This window comes from Salvelinus fontinalis, chromosome 31 (genome assembly GCF_029448725.1).
Source record: "Salvelinus fontinalis isolate EN_2023a chromosome 31, ASM2944872v1, whole genome shotgun sequence".
NCBI lineage: Eukaryota > Metazoa > Chordata > Actinopteri > Salmoniformes > Salmonidae > Salvelinus > Salvelinus fontinalis.
The window spans coordinates 19,026,352-19,042,202 of NC_074695.1; the positions used below are offsets into that span (position 1 = coordinate 19,026,352).

The window sequence follows — 15,851 nt, forward strand, 5'->3', positions numbered from 1 at the left end:
CAACCACATAAGAACTGATCTCATTTCTATTTGGAGGGTTGTGTTACAATAAAATGAGTTGGCAAAGCACAAACAAATTATATTTAATTGTAAACATTCTCAAGTGTTCCCCACTACATTTGCCACTAAAATTATTACTTGATATATTTCTCTCCAATATACATTTCCACACAAATAAAATAATGAGAATGGAAACAAACTGAAAATGAACTAACACTAAAATGACACTCTCCAACTCTACATACACATACAGCAAAAGCTTTCACAACAACATTGGCTTTTAAAAGATGAAGTATACAAAAAAATAACACGACCCTAGAGTTGTGGTGAATTTATTTTTCTTTAGGTTGGGGTGCACACCTTTTTCTTTAAAAAAAGTCTGTTTACTGCCTAAAATGAAATGAAATTGACCCCAACCCTGGGGACGACTAGCTAGTAGATAGGCCTTGGCACTAACGCCATGCACTGCACTGATCTCGGATGACATCAGTGTCATTTTAAGAACACCAGCTACAGCTACACAGGGAGTTGAGACCCGCGTGTGCAAACCAACCCTGGTCCCCTGTCCAATGACCTTTCTGAAGGAAAGAAAAAAAACTTTCAATGGCAACAGTCAACTTGGAACGTGAGAAGAATGTCAATGTTTTTAACGTGAGTGTTTTGAAGGTGGCACAATACAGTAGGAGAGTAGGAGGTCTAGCCTAGTGCTAAGTAGTGCTGGTTTTAAGCTAGTTGTCTCTGCTCTTTTGGCTGATATGGGAGACCAGGAGAGAAGGGCATTGAATACCATATCCGATATGTGACAAACCATGGCACAATCCCCAAAACTGTCCCGAGAAGCTTCTCAGGGAAAGAATGAAAGTACACCGACGTACACACAAACATCCATATCCAGATGATTACTATCCAATTAAGGGAAACATATAACAAATCCAAAACAGTATTCCTGTTCTTCTTCACCATGTGCACCATAGGTGCCATTTCTTCGGCAATGACGAGTGCAGAGTACGACAGAATGAACGAGTGTCCTGAGATGGCAATGCCGTCCCATTGACCCCCAGCATTCCTGCATGAGGTGATGTCATCATGAGGGACTTGATCCATGGCTTCAGATTCAGGAACGTGACAGGTACCTGTGGCATTGTTGATGTAGGAAAAAAACTTGGTGATGGTGTACCAAACGGCTGTGGCCACCACCAATGAGCTCAGTCGCCGGAGGGCAAAGGTCAAGTTCTTGTATGACGTGAAGAGGATGAACGGGGTCAACAGCAGCAAGGACCAGCCCCAGGAAACTTTGACAAAATACCTGGAAGAGATACAGGAAGTGGTCATTTAGATAGCACTGTCACACACAGTTGAGAACCAGACTGCAGGTATTGGTAAATACATAGCTGCAGGCAAACTCTCTCGCCGACGTGTGTCTAACGTGAGCCTAGAAGAAGAATTTAGTAAGGGGTTGTTGTAGCTAGCGATCTTAGCCCCATGTCACTCCTTCTTGACAATGTAAAGATGGCACAATGGGCTGACGCACCATAGGGGGCACACTGCCTGCCCTCCTGGACATCTGCAGCACCCAGTGTCACTGGAAGGCCAAGAAGATCAAGGACCTCAGCTACCCGAGCCACAACCTGTTCACCCTGCTACAACCGAGAGACTGATAAACAGCTTCTATCCCCAGGCCATTAAACTGACCCTGCCATTTAACTAACCCTGACCACATTCGCATAGAAATGTGAGTTATACATCTGTCACTCTAATTGAATGCAAGTCTAAGAAGCGGTAGATCTGTTCAGTGTGCTATTTCTATGCTTTTTTCCCCCCTTTCTAAGTTTTTTTTCTTCTCTTTCATCTTTTAGTTTTCTACACCAGCTTCAAACAACTGAAAATAAAAACATTTTTATCGATGGGATATATATATATAAAATATTTAGATGGTACAATGACTCGACTGCTTGTTTTGTCACATTAACTCAAATTAGGCAAACTATTAGAATTTTAGCAACCAGGAAATGGTGGAGCGATATCTGCATATTAAGTGCCATAATGGTATTTTAGCGATCAATGGTAGATGTCCTTCCTAATAAACATGCCCCCCCCCCACCCATCCAGCTGATTTGAGCTGCTGAAAAGTATTTGCACTTGAGATGTGTTTATGGATGAGAAAGTGAACTTGCCATTTCCAAAAAGTTTGGAGGGGATGCCCTGCTTTGTGATGTATTGCTCTAGGACACCAAGAGCCAGCCAGGGTGTCCATTTAGGCCTAATTCAACTGACACATTTGGCGATATTCAACTTCAATTCACTTGGCACTATGTATGGTAGGTTAGCCATACTCATTGATATTAAATTATAGATTAGGCTATACTTTTGGTGAATTTACAAGGCATTGCAAGCCAAGACATTGAAAGACACAGATTATCAATATCCCTTGCTGGCTCACCTGCTCTTTATCTTTGCTATGAAAGATGCGAGTGTGTTCAGTCACAGAGTTTCTAAATCCAGAGGCACAACATCGCAAGACCTCTGGGAAAGCTTGCGAAACACACCAAACAGGCCAGGCAGAGGTTTGGGGTTTGAGAAGTCCATGAAAGAAGTAAAAAGTATGCCTTAGTTGTACATTTTCTTGAAATCTAAAGGCATAACCTAGATTCGGGCCAATGTCTTAAGTAGTTGAACATGTTATTACTCCAAACTCGTGAAGGCGACAAACTGACATTTTCGTGAAAAACAAATTTATATTGAAGGAGTGCCTTTGATTTGACGGCCTATATATGCAGAGTTTGGCGTGAGACGACTGCTAGATCCGGTGACTGTTTCCTTTTCTATTGGAGATGCAGTTTTATCCTATCTTCATAATGTACTGTGTATGGTTCAGTCTATTGCATGTAGAATATTCAGCCTACTCATTGATAGACCCTACTTTAGTGAACTTGAGAGACATTGCAAGCCAAGAAATTGCGAGAGCCTACAGCGTTGTGACAGCCTATACATATTTTGATTACCGCAGTTCTGACTGTAGGCCTGCTGGCCGACCTGCCTACCTATGCCGCTCCCATCTCTCTCCCTTCTCTTTGCCGTTGAAGACGTAAGAGATTGTATTCTCCGAAGTAGCCTATAGCAACTACTCAGTATCCTCTGTTGCAAAAATACTGAATCTTAGGAGTCGATTCCGCTACTTGAGTCGACAGGCAAGGAGTTGAGGAATCTATTATTTTGTAGTCGACAATCTCTCAACCAGTGGCATAAGGGCTTTTTAGGTGAGCTTTGATACCGCCCAGTGATAAGCAGTGCCCATTTTGTCAAAGGCAGGGGCTCAACATATTTCCCTTGTACATTCCCAGCGCGCCTCTCTAGTGCAAAGTAAAATGGACAATATAGAATGGACAATCACAACTGTTGTCCAAGAATTTCACCCCATTGTCATGATCAGTGGTTCAAGTTTGTATCTGACAATATTTGACAAGCTGATCATAGCAAAAACAAAATACTTTTGCATTTCCCATTGTGTAAACACATTGCAAAATAGGCTCACAATAACCCCTGATGAAGTTGGGTAGCTGGGTAGTATGAAAAAAGTATGACAATTTATTGGTGTATACATGTATTGGTTTTTGGTCTAGTCCGGACCAAATCATAGACGTTAATGTTTGGTTCAGATTTTGTCCGGTCTGGACCAGCCTTGATTTGGACCAAACATAGACAATTACGTCTTTTCTACTTTCATTCAGAACCAACATCCGGGAAATACGTATTTTCAACTTTCATTCAGAACCGAAAATGAACCTGATTTCAACGTCCCGAAAATATGCATTTTAAACTTATGTAAAAATGCATATTTTCACTTGTCATTCATTACTTAAATTTAACGTCTGCACCTATCCGCTGTACAGTATTTGACAAAAAAACACAATCATGGCTGTGCTCGAAAGGGTTTGCCACTTCGCAAGCTAACTTAGGTAGCTAGCCTACAGCCTCAATGATTATCGAGCTGTCATTGTGGCTAGCTAGTTTGCTAATGGATAACCGCTACTTACATATTGACAACATTTCTTCTGTTGCTGAAATATGTCTCCGGAACGAGCTGTGTCCAATTTACAAAGGATCCCACTATTGAAATAGCAAAAAAGATCTGAGCCAATATAACACGATTAAACGGTTTACTCCACAGTGCCGCAAAGTTGTCCACGATGACATCCACCGCTGCCATGTTGAACTGCGGACACTTGGAACAAGAATGATCTGGGGATTGGTAGGTACATCAGCCCTCTCTAGCCAATGAACTCTTTGAATGTTGGCATTTTGGTGTTACGAGAGGCGGTTCTGACTAGGTGGAATAGAGCAGTGTTGGAAAAAGTTAACAATTGTCATACTGAAGTAAAAGTAAAGATACCCTAATAGAAAATGACTTAAGTAAAAGTGAAAGTCACCCAGTAAAATATTACTTGAGTAAAAGTTTGATTTAAATATACTTAAGTATCAAAAGTAAAATGTATTTGCTAAAATATACTTAAGTATCAAAAGTAAAAGAAGAAATCATTTAAAATTCCTTACGATAAGCAAACCAGATGGCACAATTTATAGTTGTTTTTTTAAATAATTAGGGATAGCCAGGGGCACACTCCAACACCCAGACATAATTTACAAATGAAGCATTTGTGTTTAGTGAGTCTGACAGATCAGAGGCAGTAGTGATGACCAGGGATGTTCTCTTGATAAGTGCGTGAATTGGACCATTTTCCCATCTTCCTGAGCATAAAAAATGCTATGAGTACATTTGGGTGTCAGGGAAAATGTGTGGAGTAAGGAATGTAGTGAAGTAAAAGTGAAAGTAACAAATATATATCAATAGTAAAGGTTAGGAAAAAGGTTAGGGTTAGCAAAATTGCGCTCCTAACCTGCTTATGAAAAGTCACTTCAAGTCGTAGATGTATGCCGGGTCCACATATTAGTCGGAACTAGGAAACTTGGACATTTCCGACTTGCTGATTAGTTGAACGCTGCACGTGCATAATTACAACCAGTTAGCAAGCAGTAGCGGTGCTTGGGTAAAATCACTAGGAGAGTCAAGCCAGAAAAAAAGCCATATTACAACCTATGTGCTGTGATAATTGCATTGTTTGCTCTTTAACCTGTTAGTTCATATGCCTTGTGACCATGATATACAGTGCATTCAGAAAGTATTCAGACCCCTTGACTTTTTCCACATTGTTACGTTACAGCCTTATTCTGAAATGGATTTTAAAGTTTTTTTTCTCTCATCAATCTACACATAGCACCCCATAATAATAACACAAAAACAGGTTTAGGAATTTTAGCAAATTTATTAAATAGAAAAAATAGAAATATCACATTGACATAAGTATTCAGACCCTTTACTCAGTACTTTGTTGAAGCACCATTGGCAGCGATTCCATCCTTGAGTAATGCTTACTTACAAGTCCTTAAAACAACAATGCACTCCAAGAAATAGAGTTAAGAAAATATTTATGGTGATGCAACCAGTCAGGATGCTCTCAATTGTGCAGCTGTAGAACTTTTTGCCAAATCTTTTTAGTCTCCTAAGGGGGAAAAGGCGTTGTCGTGCCCTCTTCACAACTGTCTTGGTGTGTTTGGACCATAATAGATTGTTGGTGATGTGGACACCAAGGAACTTGAAACTCTTAACCCGCTCCACTACACTACTTTGCTGAAGCACCTTTGGCAGCAATTACAGCCTCAAGTCTTATTGGGTATAACGCTGCAAGCTTGGCACACCTATATTTGGGGAGTTTCTCGCATTCTTCTCTGCGGTTCCTCTCAAGCTCTATTAGGTTGGATGGGGAGCATCGCTTCACAGCTATTTTCAGGTCTCTCCAGTGATGTTTGATCGGGTTCAAGTCCGGGCTCTGGCTGGGCCACTCAACAACATTCAGAGACTTGTCCCGAAGCCACTCCTGTGTTGCCTCGGCTGTGTGCTTAGGGTCGTTGTCTTGTTCACCCCAGTCTGAGGTCCTGAGCCCTCTGGAGCAGTTTTTCATTAAGGATCTCTCTGTACTTTGTTCCGTTCATCTTTCCCTCAATCCTGAATAGTCTGCCACTCAAAAACATCCCCACAGCATGATGCTGCCACCACCATGCTTCACCGTAGGGATGGTGCCAGGATTCCTCCAGACGTGACGCTTGGCATTAAGGCCAAAGCGTTCACTCTTGGTTTCATCAGACCAGAGAATCTTGTTTGTCATGGTCTGAGTCCTTTAGGTGCCTTTTGGAAAACTCCAAGCGGGTTGTCATGTGCCTTTTACTGAGGACTGGCTTCCGTCTGGCCACTCTACCATAAAGGCCTGATTGGTGGAGTGCTGCAGAGATGGTTGTCCCTCTGGAAGGTTTTCCCATCTCCACAGAGTAACTCTGGAGCTCTGTCAGAGTGACCATCAGCTTCTTGGTAACCTCCCTGACCAAGGCCCTTCTCCCCCGATTGTTAAGTTTGGCCGGGCGGCCAACTCTAGGAAGAGTCTTGGTTGTTCCAAACTTCTTCCATTTAAGAATGATGGAGGCCACTGTGTCCTTGGGGGACCTTCAATGCTGCACACATTTTTTGTACCCTTCCCCAGATCTGTGCTTCAACACAATCCTGTCTCGGAGCTCTACAGACAATTCATTTGACCTCATGGCTTGAATTTTTGCTTGGACATACACTGTTAACTGTAGGACCCCTTACAGACCGGTGTGTGCTTTTCCAAATCATGTTCAATCAATCGAATTTACCACAGGTAGACTCCAATCAAGTTGAAGAAACATCTTAAGGATGATCAATGGAAACAGGATGCATTTGAGCACAATTTTGTCTCATAGCAAAGGGTCTGAATATTTATGTAAATAAGTTATTTATGTTTTTCCATTGTAATAAATCAGCAAACATTTGTAAAACCTTGTTTTCGCTTTGTCTTTATGGGGTATTGTGTGTAGATTGCTGGGATGTTTTATTTATTTATTAATACATTTTAGAATATGGCTGTAACTTAACAAAATGTGGAAAAAGTCAAGGGGTCTGAATACTTTCCGAATGCACTGTACATACAATGATATGTGGACACCCCTTCAAATGAGTGGATTCGGTTATTTCAGCCACACCCATTGCTGACAGATATATATGCAATATCCATTGACAAAACTTGGCAGTAGAATGGCCTTACTGAAGAGCTCAGTGACTTTTAACGTGGCATTGTCATAGGATGCCACCTTTCCAACAAGTCAGTTTATAAAATGTCTGCCCTGCTTGAGCTGCCCCGGTCAACTGTAAGTGCTGTTATTGTGAAGCGGAAACGTCTCGAAGCAACAACGGCTCAGCCGCACACAAGCCTAAGATCACCATGCACAATGCCAAGGTCAGTAAAGGAAGAGAATGTGCTTAACTCTAAATTCCCTTCTGTAACCCATTAAAAAGGATGCTTGGAACCTGACATTTATTTTTATTTTGTATGATACCCATCAAGGACGAGACTGGTGAGGCCACCTCCAAGGTGATAGTGAACATCTTCATCACCCACGGTTCTCCTGAGGTCATCTCGAGTTTTGGAAGGTAGGCTATACTTTCCAAAACTGTTGAAAAGTACATTTCTCCCTTTTATAATACCTTACAGGCCGTCATTGTAAATAAGAATTTGTTCTTAACTGACTTGCCTAGTTAAATAATGGTTACATTTAAAATTAAAATAATCAAAAATGCTGGGGACAATAAAAGGCCACTCTAAAATGTGCAGTTTTGTCACACAACACAATCCCACAGATGTCTCAAGTTGAGGGAGCATGCAATTGGCATGCTGACTGTAGGAATGTCCAACATAGCTGTTGCCAGAGAATTTAATCTTAATTTCTCTACCATAAGCCTTCTCCAACGTTGTTTGAGAGAATTTGTCACTACGTCCAACCGGCCTCACAACCGCAGACCACGTGTAACCACGCCAACCCAGGACCTCCACATCCGGCTTCTTCACCTGCGCTACCCAAACAGCTGATGAACCTGAGGAGTATTTCTGTCTGTAATAAAGCCCTTTTGTGGGGAAAAACTCATTCTGATTGGTTGGGCCTGGCTCCCCAGTGGGTGGATCTGGCTCCCAAGTGGGTGGGCCTATGCCCTCTCAGGCCCACCCATGGCTGTGCCCCTGCCCAGTCATGTGAAATACATAGATTAGGGCCAAATGAATTTATTTCAATTGGCTGATTTCCTTCTATGAACTGTAACTCAGTAAAAAATCTTAGAAATGTTTGCATGTTGCGTTTATATTTTTGTTCAGTATAGAAACGCAGGTAAAACAAATACAAATGCGCATAGATTGCTGTCATTTCAGCTGCTTGATCTGATTGTGTGTAGTTGGCTAGCAAAGGAGAAGTAAAGTAATTAGCCGAGCTATCCTCCATAACTAACGTTAACGTTGTATTATTGACTTGATAATCAGCAGTTTTTTGCCTATTTATACATTATTTATTAAATTATTATTTATAATATATTATTAAGTTCTTGTCTCTCGTGATCATTGAACCTCTGCTAGCTACTGTAGCTAGCTAGCTACATGCCAAGAATTTGTTCAACATAGCAACAATAAATGAATATAATGAACGACTGAGTTAAAACATCCCAAAATAATTAATGACCAGCCTGTTTGCTTAGCAACTTCAGAACCTCATAAGTAACAACTGGCTTTTGCCATGACTATATCATATATAACACATTTACACATTAAAATAAATGTTTTACTTAAATGTTGGCAACCACACATCAACACAATGCTGGCTTTATTCCACTTCAAATACAGCAGGTTGCCCTCCCTCCTCCACCTTATGGATCCACTCTGGGATTTCATGGTCAGAGCATTTGTCTCAATGTGAACAGGGTCTTCAAGCACCAATTTTCCTGGATAATAAATCCTGGAACAGTTTTGGAATTGTGTAGAAATTGTCACAGTAGAGATGGTAACCAGTGCCCAAGTAGGACGGCTGAATGACACTCATGACAGCGTCGTAGCATTGTCCGTTGCCAGAGGAGGAGTTGGACTTTCCAGTGTACACACTGAAGTCAATGGTGTAGCAATTGCTGGAGTCAGCCAAAACAAAGGGCTTGAAGCCCCACTTGACCGGCATTGCTCTTCATGCACTGAGGCTTTTAAGATTTAGCCGTAGATGCCACCATTTGCTCATCGATGGACAGATTTCTGTAAGGATGGTAATATTTAGCGAGTATTCAAAAAAAAAATGTAAAAAAGGTTATGGTTAAAAATGTTCATGTTTTACTGTGACTTGTTGTACGCTCCTAAGTGGACCATAAGGTTAAAAACCAAACCAAATTAAGAAAACTAAACTAAAAAAAAAATAAAAAAAAATAAAAAAATAAAATGTGAGTGTCACTTTTGGGTCACTTTTGTACATTTCAATGAAACATGGTGAAGGCCCAAAATTGCCTACCATGGAAGCCTTTGTTTCAGATATAAGGAACAGAATGGTGAAAAAGTTGTTTGTTTTGTCCAAGTTTAAAAGTAGAAGTTCTAGGTCCCAAGAAACAAAGAGATCTACTGTCGGATCTGACAGTGAATCTTGATGGTTGTACAGTCGTCTCAAAAAAAACTGTGAAGGACTTCGGCATTACTCTGGACCCTGATCTCTCTTTTGTTTGAACATATAAAAAATATTTAAAGTACAGCCTTTGCAAAAATCTTAACGTTTTGTCCCAAAATTATGCATAAAAGCTAATCCATGCTTTTTTTCACTTCAATATTAGACTACTGCAATGGTCTACTCTCTGGCTACCCAGATAAGGCACCACATAAACTTCAGCTAGTGCTAAATACGGCTGCTAGAATCTTGACTAGAACTAAATTTGAGCATATTACTCCAGTACTCGCCAATGGCTTCCTGTTAAGGCTGATTGCTAGGGCTGATTTCAAGGTTTAACTGCTAACCTACAAAGTATTACATGGACTTTCTGCTACCTATCTCGCCGATTGGTCCTGCCGTACATATCTACACATTCACTATGACCACAAGACGCATGCTGCCTTATTGTTCCTAGAATTTCTCAGCAAATAGCTGGAGACATGGCTTTCTCCTATAGACCTACATTTTAATGGAATGATCTGCCGATCTATGTGAGAGATGCAGACTGTGTTTCATCCTTTACTGAAGACTCATCTCTTCAACAGGTCCTATGATTGAGTGTAGTCTGGCCAGGGATGTGACGGTGAACGGCAAGGCACTGGAGTGACGAACCACCCTGGCCGGCTCCCCTCTCTCCACTGGGAGAGGGTCTCTAACCCTATTATGGGGGCTGAGTCACTGGCTTGCTCACGCTATACCATGCCGTCCCTAGGAGTGGTTTATCTCGTCGTGCCAGGCTTTTTTCTGCTATACTCAACCTGAGTGGGTTGAGTCACTGACGTGATCTTCCTTCCTATCCTCGGGCTCGTGTTGTGGGAGAGATCTTTGTGGGCTAAATTCGGCCTTGTCTCAGGGTAGTGAGTTAGTGGTCTGTTGATATCCCTTTAGTGGTGTGGGGGCTGTGCTTTTGCAAAGTGGGTGGGGTTATATCCTGCCTGGTTGGCTCTGTCTGGGGGTAACTTTGGACGAGGTCTCCTGTATATAAGCTGCAATAGTTTATGTGCCAGGGGTCTAGGGTCAGTCTGCAATATCTGGTGCAATTATTTTATTATTATTATGTTTATTTGTCAGGGACCATGTATAACATGCCATTGCACCAGATTTAGCTAGATAGCTAATTTTCATCTGTAGTCCCTGGGCAGAAAACAATCAACATTAATACATCAATGTCTTATCTGGTGTCCTGTGTGATCTTAGATTTGCTCCCTCTAATTTTCCCATCTCTCCCCTCCCGGAGGACCTGAGCTCTTGGACCATGCCTCAGGACTACCTGACCTGACGACTCCTGGCTATCCCCATCCCCAATCCACCTGGTCCTGCTGCTGATCCAGTGTCTGCTGCTGTTCTGCCTGCGGCTATGGAACCCTGACCTGTTCAACAGTCGTGCTACCTTGTCCTGGACCTGCTGTTTCGACTCTCTCTCTCTCTTTACTGCACCTGCTGTCTCGATGCTCGACTATGAAAAGCCAACTGACATTTACTCCTGAGGTCCTGACCTGTTGCACCCTCGATAACCACTGTGATTATTATTTGACCCTGCTGCTAATCTATGAACGTTTGAACATCTTGAAGAACGATCTGGCCTTTATGGCCATGTACTGTTATAATCTCCAGCATATCCAGAAGAGGACTGACCACACCTCACAGCCTGGTTCCTCTAGGTTTCTTCCTAGGTTCCAGCCTTTTCAAGAGTTTTTCCTAGCCACCATGATTCTGCATTGCTTGCTCTTTGGGGTTTTAGATTCAGTTTCTGTATAAGCACGTTGTGACAACTGCTGATGTAAAAAGGGCTTTATAAATACATTTGAGTGCTTGATAATATGAATTGCCCTGTTGTCCTATCAGTATAGCCATATCTGAAAAACACAGAATTCAGATTGTATTTTGTCATAGATAAGGCTATATCTAACAGATCGGATACTTGTAGAGTTACCACCACGATGCAGTAATTTCTAAAGAAAAATGTAAAGAAAAAAAATTGGACATCCATTTTTTTATACCTTTTTGTTCATTTATTGTTACAGAATAATAAGTAGTTTTCAGTTATATAGGCTATTGTTATATCAGTGTCCCAACAGTATGGGACCAGGCATCGCATGGCCCCTAGATGGCTGTCTAAGCATGAGGGATATTGAACTCGAGGGTTCAGAAGTGGGCTATCCTTCAGTGTAGCTTGATGCACTTGATGCACTTTGACTTGGCCAATAAGCTTCTCTTAGAAATCACATTTCCCCATCAGTGTCTTGTGTTTGGCTGTTGTTCTTGAAATCACTCTGTCTCAAGAATCCATGCCTGACTGTACAGTCTGGGCTGGGTTGAGGTGAAACACTGGTGTTTGAAATTAAATGGTTACAGATTTCAACAATGTCTGGCAGAGGCAGGCATAGTTTAGAAGGAATATGCTAGTTACATTTGGACGTCCAATTGTAATCTTGAGTCAGATCTTTACCATGTGTTTGTACAAGACGAGTTATAGAAAATGTTTCAATGTGTTGCACATTACAGCAGACACTGCAGTTTGAGATTGACATTGCTTTATAACAGTGACATGAACATACTTGGTGGTTATGATATCCGGCTCAGTGCTTTCTGATCATTTGTCAATATAACATTTTATGGATTGGTGAGCAGCCAGAGATTACACATGTTGGTTGGATCCATATGTTTTCCAAGCAAGAGCAGGCGACTTTTGCGGTATTTTTGTTGGTCTGTTTTCAAGCAAGGACAAGAAACATTTGTGATTATGATGCATTGCAAAATGTATGATAAATATGATCACATACACACAGTATTGAATGCCTCAACAAATCCAGTCATTGTTCAAATTGAGTGCAAAAATCACTGCAAACTAATTTAAAAGTCAGTTGGCGAGAGTGGGGAGGGAGACCCTTTCCAAGTTTCTCTGGAGTTTCAAAATGTTGAACAAATACTGTGCAGGAGATAAAACATTGGATGCTGTCCTGCAGACATTTTGGCCCAATGATCAAGAGGGTCTGGACTTACCCAGAGTACAACACTTAGACTGTACATTTTTTAAACAAACTCCCCTGACCTGGCCTTATAGGGTGCCAACTCTACATGCATTCCCCCACAATGACGGGCATGGTGACTACTGTCTGTTTTACTGTCCATGTGTTTATTAACTTCAAGCTGAAAAACAAAGCAGACCCAACTTTGTCTGAGACCTTTCTCTAATTGACATATGTATCAAGTACTCCTACCAAGTTTGTTTCTTTATTTGATCTCCTTGCTTGGAGAGTAATATAGTCAGTGTTATTTTCCCATTGACTATGGGATATATTTGCTGTACATTCTAGACTGTTAGTTGTGTGTCTGCTGTGACACATAGGTAGAGCCTATATTTCACCTGCCAAACCTCTTCCCTCAAGGCACCAGCTGCTAATGAGGCCAGGGTGAAGAGGAGCTAGCTGGCTGAAAATTGAATGCTGTGGCTAAGGGACTTCAAATACATTTTTTTTTGTAAGGTTCATTTTATGCTCACTGAAGGTAAATACGGGGTTCATTTAGTGCGCAGGAATTTTCTGTGCCATGCATTTGGCACTACCTAGACACTACAAGGTCACAGAGTGCTTTTGTATGCAAGGCCACAGTCAGCTCTGTCTAGACCCAGACAGATGATGTCATATTGCAGGGCCAGGGGGTGGGATTGTCTCTGGACTGATTGTCTGGTCTGGGTATCATCCTCCCAAGCTTCAGTCTGACCTACTCCAAGCTTTCCCGAAGAAAGGTCTGGTCAGATTTATTGGACAGTTAGCAATGCTTCAGCAGAGTTCCAAACGATAAATCACCAGTCCAGACCTGGGTTCGAATAGTATTTGAAATTATTTAAAATACTTTAGCTGTGCATGATTAAGCTTTCTTGTTGCAATGTAAGCAATAAAGCACTCCCAAAAGTGCAAACCATGCCCACCTGGCACTCCAGGCAGGCTAAAATAAACTCTCAAAGTATTTGAAAGATTTCGACCAAGGTCTATACTAGCCTGGCAATTATTAATTTGGTGTTTTAGGTGATCGGCTAATTGAATACTAAGTGACATAATCTTCTAAAATAGTAGCCTTAGTTGTTTTAGCTTGAGGGATTGTGTAGTTTGTGATCATGTACAGTAAATGTCAAATAAATACATGGAAGAGAAGACTGAATGAATGTTGTGCTGAATTTCACACAGTTAACACTTTTGGGACTATTCCGTTGGTTCCATTGTACCAGGCCAATTAAATCAAGCACAGCTTGATTATTTGAAGTATTTGACATACTGTATTTGACCCAGGTCTGATACACATTATATAGCACAATATTACACTGGTTATTTCAAGTCCATTACGAATGTGGCAATCAGCATAGTTTCCTCTCTGCTGGCGGTGCTGGGAATAACAGTGTCTTGTCTTTCTAAAGTTCACTGACGTACATAAAACACACAAACGTTCCAGAAGTAGGCCTAATTATGTGTGAAGGATTAAATTCTATAACATTGCCATTTTTGGACCTTCATAACACCTGTCAAACCATTAATTGTGTCTAAATGCCTGGCTGAAAGTTCCTCCTAGAAAGCAGAATGTTCAATTCTTTCAGTTCCTGTAAATTCCACCAGGAACGATGACCCAATTGTCACTGTCTACCTCCGTCTGTCTATGTTTCACCGGTCGGTCCGGGAGAGGCTCGCTGCTACATCACTGGGTAAATTTGTTTTCTTGCTGCCAAAATAAAGTTTGGACAAAGTTTTCTGACATGAAAAAAAAAACAACGGCTCATTACATGGAAGCAGCAGGAGCATAGAGAGCAGGACTCTTTCTTGGATTCATGCTAAATGACGTGCTTCACATAGAGATAGCTAGGCGTTACTCTACCATTTCCTTGACTGGGAGGGGAGGGAAAATCACACAGCCGTGCACTCCTTGACCTTCATGTCTACAATTAGTTGTTATTCAACATCCAACTGGCCTGGGACTGGGAGAAAATAAGGAAATATCACTGCTGACTGCTCATATGTACTGACTCTTGAGGCAATGAGTTTGTCTGAGGAGGAGGAGGAAATCATTTTTTGACAAGCTTGTTGCCTACATTACACCCAAACACACCAATAACACCATCACCCAACATGTCCTGTTCCATCCCATAATGTTGCATCATTCATCTAAATCTTGCATGATAGTCCATATCCTCCTCCTACTAGGCTACTACTGTGCAGGTTTGATGGATCCATTTTATATTGCCACAACATTTTTCCTCTCCTTTGATGTGTGATGACAGAACTGGTAACTATGTGGCAGAACTGACATGGGTGTGCTTGTTGCTATATTTAAATGCTAGCCCTGACAAGGCTCTGTTGTCAGTCGTAGACCTGGCACTTGGTGTCTCATGGTCATCCTTCATTTTATCATAACCAACACCAAAACCTTCCATTGATGTAACTCTAAAGATAACAGTTTGATTCAGGCCAGTGTCACTGGAAAATGCCAATTGTTTAAAAATGAGGGGAACAGCAACTGTATGACACAGCGCTAAGAGACCATCTATTATATAATCATGCTGGTTGGCACATATATCCAACATATTAAAGTATACAAACATGTTAAGTGAAATAAAGTATTTCTTAAATTTTTTAACAAGTAATTCAAACAACTGTCTAAATAAAGTACAAAATTAATGTCCAAGTCTTTTGTGGTACTACCACTGCAAATCAGTGAAGATTGAAGATCACCAACAAGATGTTGAGGGTAAACCTTGACACAGACAAGGGTCTTTAGCTTTCTGGTGACCTCCTATGACATCCTGAGCTCACACAGACTCTTTGAAGGAGTTTGCTGTGCATTTTAGACACTCAATCGCAAAGTCTGACAACACTACTAGACTGTGTTGAGGTATTTTTGAAGGCTTTGAAATTGGGGCATATAATTGAGTGATCAGGTTTTACAGGCATATGAAATTGGCTTTGGTTCAAGATTGGTTGTTTTGTAAGCATTTGACCATGGCTGCATGGACAGCCTGCTAATCTTGTGAAAAAAGGAGGACATGTTTAATAAAGCAACAAAGACTGTGGCTGGCAAGGAAATTAAGGCACCTTGCTTTTCATAACCTACATACTAACATAATCACAAGAGCATGTAAAATGTAACTCAAAAGGGCAAAATGCTTGTGTTTCTACTCAGGTGCCTACAGTCAGAGTTCCAGAACTCTCTGGAACCTATTCCTGAACCTAATCACT

The 15,851-nt window shown here is 41.2% G+C and overlaps 1 protein-coding gene and 1 long non-coding RNA gene across 2 annotated transcripts; one reads left to right on the forward strand and one right to left on the reverse strand.

Annotated features, from left to right (window-relative positions):
* Positions 1-67: 67 nt before the first annotated feature.
* Positions 68-4,242, reverse strand: LOC129829744 (acyl-coenzyme A diphosphatase FITM2-like). Its single transcript, XM_055891637.1, has 2 exons — positions 4,035-4,242; positions 68-1,306 (listed from the first exon to the last, which is right to left on the reverse strand). Exons 1-2 carry the CDS (start codon positions 4,205-4,207, stop codon positions 724-726), a joined length of 756 nt encoding a protein of 251 aa, XP_055747612.1. The 5' UTR covers positions 4,208-4,242; the 3' UTR covers positions 68-723.
* Positions 4,160-15,293, forward strand: LOC129829745 (uncharacterized). Its single transcript, XR_008755443.1, has 2 exons — positions 4,160-4,249; positions 7,473-15,293. It is a non-coding gene; the product is annotated as an uncharacterized LOC129829745 (long non-coding RNA).
* The last annotated feature ends 558 nt before the right edge of the window (positions 15,294-15,851 follow it).

Bases quoted from the DNA above. Each gene is read 5' to 3' on its own strand.
- LOC129829744 (XM_055891637.1), bottom strand. From the start codon at position 4,207: ATGGCAGCGGTGGATGTCATCGTGGACAACTTTGCGGCACTGTGGAGT. The intron at 1,307-4,034 runs GTAAGTAGCGGT...TATCTCTTCCAG, and splicing joins AGAAGAAATGTTGTCAATAT to GTATTTTGTCAAAGTTTCCT.